Genomic DNA, 9,613 nt, shown 5'->3' with positions numbered 1-9,613 from the left:
GGAGACAAGGGGTCTGTGATTTCAACGTGGTCTTTAGTCCAGTATGGTGTCGTAAGGGTTCTGCTCCGAGGTTGGGAATCTTTGGAGATGTGTAAATGTTGATACGTACTCCTTAAGTACAGAGAATGTTTGGGTTGATGATAACAACAAGTTCCCAAAAATCAAGTATTGACTTGTATTTCTTCTCAAAGAGATGGTTGTCTTTGTCTTGCGTTACCTTCTGTTATTGACTTTATTACAACAACATTATGGTTAGAAGAACATTCTGAGGAAATATCTCTATCTTTCTGTTTAAGCCTCACCCACATACCTAAACTCTTACCGATTGCACAGTCGTGCGATCCAAAAAGGTTTGGAAAAACTTTTTTTTGCCCCGGTCAATTGTCAAAAACACTTGAAAAATCCAGCCCACAGTTTACAGAAAAAAATACGTTTTTCTTGCAGCCTTGTGAGAGAGAAGAAATGTTTTGGTTAGTGGCACAAATGCCAAGACTCTTCTCTGATTCAACAGTGTATCCTTGCATTTTTTCATTCTTAAATCGTACGTTCCTTCTCCACAGCTGACCGTGGGAATCCTCCAAGCCGCTGATCTCCTCTCCATGGACAGCGGCGGCACCTCTGACCCTTACGTGAAGGTCTTTGTTCTCCCTGATAAGAAGAAGAAGTTTGACACAAAGGTCCACAAGAAAACTCTCAACCCCGTCTTCAATGAGACCTTCTCCTTCAAGGTGAGGTGAAACGCCTCCCGGTCGCCCGTTAGCTAACATTTATCGTACGCCGTTTCTTATCCCATTAGCAGGCGGGCAGGTGGTGTAAAAGGTGAACTCTTTTTCTCCTTTCGTTTCACTTTTCTGGAGGCAAGCTGCTCCACTGTTGATATCTTCTTCTGCTCAACACTTCTGGTCAAGTGCTGATAAAACGCAGCAGACATTTTAAAGGACGTTGAAAAGGAGAGTGTGGTAGAAAATCAAATTATAGGAGAGAGGGCCACCTCTGGAGCCACCTGCCGCTGACACAGCTATAAAAAAACAAGTCCAGTGATTCAGGGTGGTGCTGCTGATCAGTGTGATGTTTGTTCTGGAAGGTTGTAGCTCCAGGACCAAAGTCCACCCTCAGATGTTGTTGTGTTTACATCCGTTCTCCAACTTCTCGTTGGATATATGTGTGAAATTCATACCCTGGGTTTGATTACTGTCTTCAAGATCCCATTTCAAGAGATGGGCGGGAAGACTCTGGTGATGTCCGTCTACGACTTCGATCGATTCTCCAAACACGATGTGATCGGAGAGATCAAAATACCCATGAACACCCTGGACCTGGCTAAGCCAATTGAGGAGTGGCGAGACCTCGACAGTGCCGATCAAGAGGAGGTGAGGGAGAAAACAACGAACAGTAAAATGATGAACATATATAGAAATATATATATATGTATTACAGTATATATGCACTGTATATGTGTTTGTTTATGTTGGGTATGTGTGCATGGGTATACAGGAGGTAATATTTACATACAAGTACACAGTATATGTATATATGTGATTGTGCACGTATGTATGTGTATATATGGGAATATAAATGTATGTTCAGTATGTGTAAATATATACATATATACAATTACATACAGGGTCCATATATTGCTACATAATACATAGACTATGCACATATAGTGTCTAGCAATATATAGAGACTGTATGTGTCTATATATTGCTACATACTATGTGTGTGTGTTGTACACTATGTACTGGATATGTTAGTATTTGCTGATGTCACTGCTGCTGCTGCTGCTGCTGCCACTCTCCCAGAGTCACCTTTAAAATAAATCCTCGCTCTACAGTTAAAATGTCTCACAGACCAAACAGATTGTTGACCTTGGAAAGAGGAAGTGAACGAACTTGACAATAATATCAGTTTAAAGTGGAGTTTGAGTGATTCTTTAATTTTCATCTTTTTCTTGTTTTTCTCCATCTTCGTACTTCAAACTTTTCTTTTTTCTGACTCTGTGCCTTCAGATCGCCTACACAGATTTGGGAGGTCAGACTCTGGTGCTGCAGGTGTTTGACTTCGACCGCTTTGGGAAACACGACCTCATCGGTGAAATCAAGATTCCCATGAACACCATCGACCTGGGACAGCCAATCCATGAGTGGAAAGACCTGAGTGGAGGAGAAAAGGAGGAGGTACGTGCACCGGCCTCACCTCCAGCTGTGTGTGTGCTGCACCTGTAAACACTGTTGTTCTTCACAGCAAGAGAAGCTGGGCGACATCTGCATCTCCCTGCGCTACGTTCCCACGGCTGGGAAACTCACCATCTGTATCCTGGAGGCCAAGAACCTGAAGAAAATGGACGTGGGGGGGCTGTCAGGTGGGCTTCACACACACACACACACACACACACACACGTTGTTCCGCCCGTGCAGTCAGGATAAGATGGAACCCAGGTTCTCACAGAGGAGCTGCAGCTCTGCTCACGTGCTGACGCTGCAGTGCCTGTCACTCATTTCTCAGCCCGAACCTCCTCCTCTCTGGCCCCACCTGTTGGTGTAGTATAGCATTGCAGCCCGAACCAGCCCGTCTACAGTAATGATCTCTCTGTCGCTTCAGATCCCTACGTGAAAATCAACCTGCTGCAGAACGGAAAGAGGCTGAAGAAGAAGAAGACGACGGTGAAGAAGAACACGCTCAACCCGTACTACAACGAATCCTTCAGCTTTGAGATTCCTCTGGAGCAGATGCAGGTAAGTACACTGTGTACACGTACTGTAGTACCTGGATACTTGCAGGTGACATCAGAGTACTTTTCATCTTATTACACACAAAAAAAACATCCAGGACAAAAGAAACATTTGGGACCAAATACAAGGAATAAGATCATAATTTACTGGTTTAATTCAATTATCAATATATTGGTCAAATGTATTATTAAAGGCACAGACCGCGTGATTATGGGATGGAAACACTCATTCATTCTGAACTCCCCTCACAGAAAATCCAAGCCGTGATCACGGTGCTGGATTATGACAAGATTGGCAAGAACGATGCCATCGGCAAGATCTGGGTGGGGAGCAAGTCCACAGGGGCGGGGCTCAAACACTGGTCCGACATGCTGGCCAACCCCCGCCGTCCCATCGCCCAGTGGCATCCACTGCAGCCGGAGGAAGAGGTGGACGCCTCTCTCGCAGCCCTGAATGCCAAGAAGTAAAGTCCCGCCAGAATACATCGTACCCCACGAGCTCCACCTCCTCCTCCTCCTCCCCTCTCTTCCTCCCCCTATCTCACTGCCACCTTTAAAAAAATATATAAATACCATTCGACATGATGGGGAATATAGTTTAAAAAGGCATTAAAATATATAAAATCATGTCATTGAGAAGAAAAGAGAGAGAGAAAAAAAAAAGGAGTCACAGGATGGACAGAGACTCGGTCGAGTTCCTTTAGATCTATTTTTGTATCGGGGTCGTGGTTCCACTGATAAGAAGAAGAGATTAGACTACAAACAAGACGGCGTTACGGAACCTGCTGTAGAGAGAATCCAAACGTATATCCACTCATATTGTACTCTTCTCAGCCCCTTCCCTTTAGTCACACAGTTTTGCTTAGACTAGCGCTTAATAATAAAATGCTTTATACTGCCATAGAACAGAGAAATAACACAAGCAGGTTCATTCCTTGGGTGTCTGGTGCACCGCGTTTCACACCTGCCAGTTGTATCATACTAGATGATTCTGTTAGTTTGAAGTACATTCCTAGAGGTTGGGTAGCCAGTAGGGATAAGCACATATCCAGTTACCCACACTGACACACACTGCCGTTTTGATTGGTTAAATCTTCCGCCCTTCGTCTCAGGTGAACTGAGAGGAAAGTGAAGCTCCATGCCTTTTTTTCTAAACGGGTTGTAATTATTCAAACACTTCACTCGATGAGTTCAAATAATAATAATAATAATAATAATAATAATCACGTCAGATCCAAACGCTTTGACCGCTTGTCGTCGTTGATTTTTTTTTTTTTGTTCCCCTTCGGTGTTACGCTTTCAACTAGTGTTATATCAAAACTGAACATCACAGTAGAGCGAGGCGATTCACAGTGGGAGAGAAAAAAAAAAAAGAAGAAGAAGGGTTTTTTTTGTTCAGAAGAAGATTCATCTGCCACACGAACTGCAAAGAGTGAAGGAGCGCGAGAGCGAGGCACAACATGGACGGACCCCCACCACCTCCACCACCACCACCACCAATGACATGATATTTACCATGTGTCAAGTACTGCCTGCGGTCTGCCTCCACCACCACCTCCACCTCCTCCACCTCCACCTCCTCCACCTCCTCCACCTCCTCCCAGCGCCTCTGATTCTGTATCTAACACGTCAGTGCTACTGCCATTAGTCATGGACCTGACACAAGGGTTTTACTTCAAAGGAATCCCTATAACCGTCTTACAGTCATAAAGGAGACAAGCCTTCCAAGTAACATAATAAGCAATTTTCAACTACCAGGGACGCCTTCTAGTCACAGTGTTGTTCTCGCCGTCGCCTTTTCCTCTTCTTTTTTTTACCCTCCGCCTTCGTTTCCTTCTCTCGTCGTATTTGAATTCATCCAACCTCCAACACTTTTATTCTTCAAGCACTTTAAATTCCCCCATGTTTGGTTACAAATATATTTATGTACCCCCACCTCCCCCCCCAGAAACCAGAGCTTTAATTATTTATAATGAAACCACAGGTTTAAATCCGTTCGGCAGTGCATTCTGTAACACTTCTGTTCTTCTTCTTCTTCTTGTTGTTTTGCTTTAGCTTTTGCGTAAAATGTCGTTTTGTTCTTTACGGTCTGGGAGAAGGCACTGATCCACGTGTACTTTATACACAACCTACCAAACTGCTGAAGTTAATTGCACTACTGGGTATTATTCTGTTCTGTTCTACGCTTGTGTTTATGTTTTTGATTGTTTTTTTTTTCCTGATGAAAAATGTTGTGAGATTAATGTTGCCGTGGCACAACAGACTGTACCGGTGGACTCCACACATTTCTGCTGCTCCCTGGCTCCTTCTCCAATTAGGTCTCGATCTTTGTTGATGAACTTCCAAATTACACTATTATTGAACTGAAACTCACTTAAAAGATTAATATTTTGATTCCTATTCTGTCAAGAGTTGGATCTGAGCAGTGGTGCCCCCAGAAACTTGTTTACTGGCTTGACCAGGTGTGGCCAGTGAGCATGTGAGGGTGGCAAACCAACTATTTAATGTATGTCAAAAATCAATACGTTAAGTATTATTTTCGGACTGATTTTCATCGTAAAGAAAAAAAAGTCAAATCAAAATCCCCCCGGCAACAAGTTAGTCGATTCAAAAATGATCCGCGTGTCTCTAATTTCAGGAAATGTCAGCTCTGTTACTGTCTGTTTTTGACGTTTTTGTTTTTTTTATTATCAAAACTCGTACCATGTTTTTGATTTTCTCTTTTCACCACATACTCTCTGTTCTTTTACGTCGAGGCAACACTTAGGAAAAGGCAACATGGAAGCAATCAAGCAACCCGTCGGTGTGTAGTTTTTGCCTATTACACATAGTTCATACATGTTGATACTGCATGTTTATACAAAAATACTGTACATAAGAGCATGTTTTAGAGACAAAGCAAAAATATCTCGTGTACGTAAATGGGTGTCATTTGTCATTTTAATAACGCGACGAAGGGAGAGAAAAAAAATAATCAAAATGCACTGTATATTTTCTAAACGAAACAAACGTGTATTTATTTCCACCAGGGGTCACTGGAGAGAATGTCATACGGTACAAATATTACAGTACTCTTTACTAATAGGAACCTTTCCCCACGCCTGAGATTCTAAAGCAAGTGTGTCGTCCAGTACTGTGTGTGAGTCCATGTAGGATGAAAATGTAGCCGCATGCTTGCTGTAAAATTCCTTGTGATCAAAAACGTCATTTTTTTTCAAATTTATTTTAAAGCCATTTATCGGACATATCTTTTTGTTTCAGCACTTATTGGAAGGCCAATGTTTCCTCGTTCCTGTTTATGGTTTTTAATGCTGTTACTATTTTTTTTTTCTAAATGAATATGTTAGTAGTAGAAGTTTTTAAACGTCTGAATTTGGGATGATGGTTCTCCAAGTCGGAACTATTTTCTAACCCGGCAGATTTATCGCAAAGCTTTCTTCTGTTTGAGGCAAATAATTAACATAGTTCTGCAATCTGAAGGTGGATTGTGTGTGTGACGATGTGTGTGCCAGTACAGACGCAGACTGAAGTCTGTTAGTGTGTTCAGTTATTTAAAAAAAAAAAAAAATTTTTTTTGGGGCCAAAAGATGATTATTCCTGTAAACACACACGACTTGGACTCCATTCTTCTCTCTTTCTTTACTTGAAGTTTGTTTATTTGTTTGTGTTTTTTTAAATTATCATTATTTTTTACTCCTATTTAAATGACCTGAAACCCTTCACGGCTGTGTCTCTTTTACTCTGTCTGTGATCCAATAATGTGTATGTGTATACGAGATAAATGAATAAGATAAAACTAAAGCCATAAAACTCAAGCACTAACTCTTTAGAGCTCAGCTAGAATTTATTTATGAAAAAAAAGAAAAAGAGAAGAAGAAGAAGAAAAAAATCTGATGTTTTCTTTCTTTTTTTTTGTTTTTCTCGGCCGGTGTTTTTGTTTTCTCTTCTCCGTTTCTGCTCAGAGGTCTTTGTTCATCAAGAGGGCAAAAATCCATTTGATTGTACATATGTGAGCAGTGGGGACATTTGTGACTTTAGTAGAGTGAGTGTGTCTTTTTATACTTTCAAAGTGATGTCCTTGTTTCATAGAGGTAGCTGACTCTACGGTATCGTGATTAGTAACGTTTATGCCTAGTTTTGATAGTACAAAATATAGAAATACTCTCAAAATAAGTTGGCACATATAGTGCTAATATATATATATATATATAACTATAAATATACATAGCCTATACATACAGGAGTATGCTGTACTCTTGGGGTGGGTGCAATTTATAAACCCAACTGGGTCACACCTTCACACTTTCTTCCCCGTGCTTTATTTTTCTACACTTTTGACGCCGCTGCTGAGGTGAAACTGAAGAACAAGAGTTGAGTAAAATGAAACAGTTCCAGGTGCAAAAGTGATTCCGGTTTTAGGTTCAAATCCCTTCCACAGAGCTATGCACAAAATCGTATTTTGACCAGAATTTGGAAGAACTTCAGAAATACGTCCAAAAATCATCAAATTTAAAACAAAAAAATGTGATGAAGGCTAAAGCTAAGCTAAATGAGAATTTGGAAGAACTTCAGAAATACATCATCAAATTTATAACAAAAATGTGATGAAGGCTAAAACTAAGCTAAATTTATATTCTATTATTTATTGGAGTACACAAAGATGCAGCTTCTTGCCTGAACTGCATTACTGCCCCCTGCTGGAACTGCATTCCTTTAGGTAATATTATATCAATTTAGAAACAGTTTTACGCTTTGTAAGAGGAATATTTGAAAAACAAAAACAAACCCAACAGAGGGCAGCATCCGTGCAGATTGAGAAAAACACACGGCACTGTGCAAAACTTTTAGGCAGGTGTTTATCCTTTTTTGCATCCTGTGTGATTTGGGAGCATTTTGATAATACGTTTAAAAGTATCATTTTAATTGTATTTTTAAGCGTGCAAATAATCATTACTTGGCCATTGATCGCTTCGTGGCCTCACGACCCGGATGTTTAATTGCTAAAGTTTAATGTAATTGAGAAAAAAGCTTCTGTTTTTCTACATACTGTAAATAATTGCTGCAAAATGGTACACACCTGCCTACATTTATTTTGCAGACGCTCCCTGGGATTCAGTTTCATAGAAATAAATGGATTTATAATAATCACAGACTATACATTCAGTGATTTACAGAATGGCGTAGGACACAATTTTTGGGGCTAGTATGTGAAGCTAACTGCTTTCCGAGGGGGTCACAACAACACACACTGAAGTGTTAGCTGCCATGTTAGCTTAGCCTAGCTTAGCCAAAGCTCGAGTGTGCGTGTTCTCCCAGTTACATTCCTTTATGTTTTTTTTTTAAATCTCTGACTGCCATGTACCTGCTGTACACAGCCCTTGTGTTGTGCGTGTGTGTGTGTGTGATCACAGACACACACACACCCCACACACACACTGTATCTATTGCAATACTAACCTTATCCACTATCCCATCTTAATGCCATCGACTGTGACCAAATGATGCACTGATTAGGATTCAACGCGAGACTTCAGTGTGTCACAGAAATACTGCCAATACCTGGTCGCAGTTGCTTGTATTTGTCACCTGTGTTCGAGTCCGGGCCGACGGCACACACGAGTGAGTGGTGAGGCAAATGTGATCGCAGGTAAAACGTATAGCACACTGTAGAATATAGATTTATTTTCTTATTTCCTTTTCACTGCTCACCACAGTCACACGACCACCGGGCATCTTTGGTTTGATCGGGCACAGGCACTGGGAGCAGAGTGTGTGTACGTGTGTGTACGTGTGTGTTTGAATTGAATATAGGCCCTCTGGAAGACATTGTGCAACACAATACAGGCCTGCATGCATTGGTCACTCTGCTCATTGTCAGATGTACGTCAGTGTTTGTGACTGCAGCAGTCATACAATCCGCCGGTTGTTTCTGCTCACCTCACAGCTTGGTGGTGTCGATGCCCACGGCTGCTCTTTATACGTCTGTTTAGGACGTGTAAAGGCAGCGGCTGAGCATCATTTACACAGAAGCTACTTGTTGTTTTTTTCAAGTTTTTTTTTTTTTTTACAAACCAAGAAAAAATCCAAATTTTTTTCCCACTTTGTTGAAATGTGCTGAAACATGTTTGTCTTGTCTCCTCTACTACTCTGTGTACTTCTGTGTATTCTTGTGTAAACGTGTAATCAATCCTTTTGTTTTGTCGTTTTATATATATATATATATTTATTTTGATATTGAATGTAGGATTTTTTTATTTCCTTTTTTTTTTTAATTAATCAGTGCCAGCGATCGGTCACCGAGCTCTTCCAAGATAAATTCTGTTTATGTCCGTGTCCCGTTTATGTGCTACCAGCTTCGCTCCATCAGTGTTGTGCTAAACAGGAAGTGGGCTGAACAGGTTCTCCACAGAACCTGTCTCTCTGTGCGTAAAGATGGCCTGTCTTCAGGTTTACAGCGTGGACATGCTGTATACTGCCAAACATGCAGGACTGTACCAAACTCCCCTCTAGAGGGCTTAGTCCTCCACTGCATCTCTGATGTAACACGTTCCTTTAGACCCTTCTGAAACCTTACTTTGAACCACCTTCTTCTCTGCGTCATCTTTAAAGCATCGGGGGACGGACGGGTGGCGTCCTCCAGCTGTGTTTCTTCGTGTCTAGTGTCGTGGTGCGTGTGTTCATGTCAGTACTTGTGCCTACTGTGGATCGCATGCTTTAGCCCTTGACTGAACACAAACGTTGCTCACAAACTCCTCTTGACCCTCATGTGGACAAAGGTTGGGGATCCTTACGAAGTTATCAAGGGAACCAAATAACTTATTACAAAATTTATCATATGTGTTAACAGTTCTGTAAAAAAATAAATAAAAAAATAATAGGAAA

At 41.2% G+C, this 9,613-nt stretch overlaps 1 protein-coding gene across 1 annotated transcript in view; it reads left to right on the top strand.

The window, feature by feature from the left end:
* LOC103385330 (synaptotagmin-2-like) overlaps positions 1 to 3,236 on the top strand; it is a 50,284-nt gene extending 47,048 nt beyond the window's left edge. Inside the window, exons 7-11 of the mRNA XM_017035929.2 lie at positions 512 to 728; positions 1,203 to 1,370; positions 2,245 to 2,362; positions 2,602 to 2,735; positions 2,984 to 3,236. Coding sequence (XP_016891418.1) covers positions 512 to 728; positions 1,203 to 1,370; positions 2,245 to 2,362; positions 2,602 to 2,735; positions 2,984 to 3,199 — 853 coding nt within the window. The 3' untranslated portion in view covers positions 3,200 to 3,236. The remainder of the gene's footprint in view (positions 1 to 511; positions 729 to 1,202; positions 1,371 to 2,244; positions 2,363 to 2,601; positions 2,736 to 2,983) is intronic.
* The last annotated feature ends 6,377 nt before the right edge of the window (positions 3,237 to 9,613 follow it).

Source organism: Cynoglossus semilaevis, chromosome 10 (genome assembly GCF_000523025.1).
Source record: "Cynoglossus semilaevis isolate Cse_v1.0 chromosome 10, Cse_v1.0, whole genome shotgun sequence".
In the NCBI taxonomy this organism is placed as follows: domain Eukaryota; kingdom Metazoa; phylum Chordata; class Actinopteri; order Pleuronectiformes; family Cynoglossidae; genus Cynoglossus; species Cynoglossus semilaevis.
The sequence above is the reverse complement of the archived record's forward strand: the minus strand, read 5'-3'. Positions and strand labels throughout refer to the sequence as shown.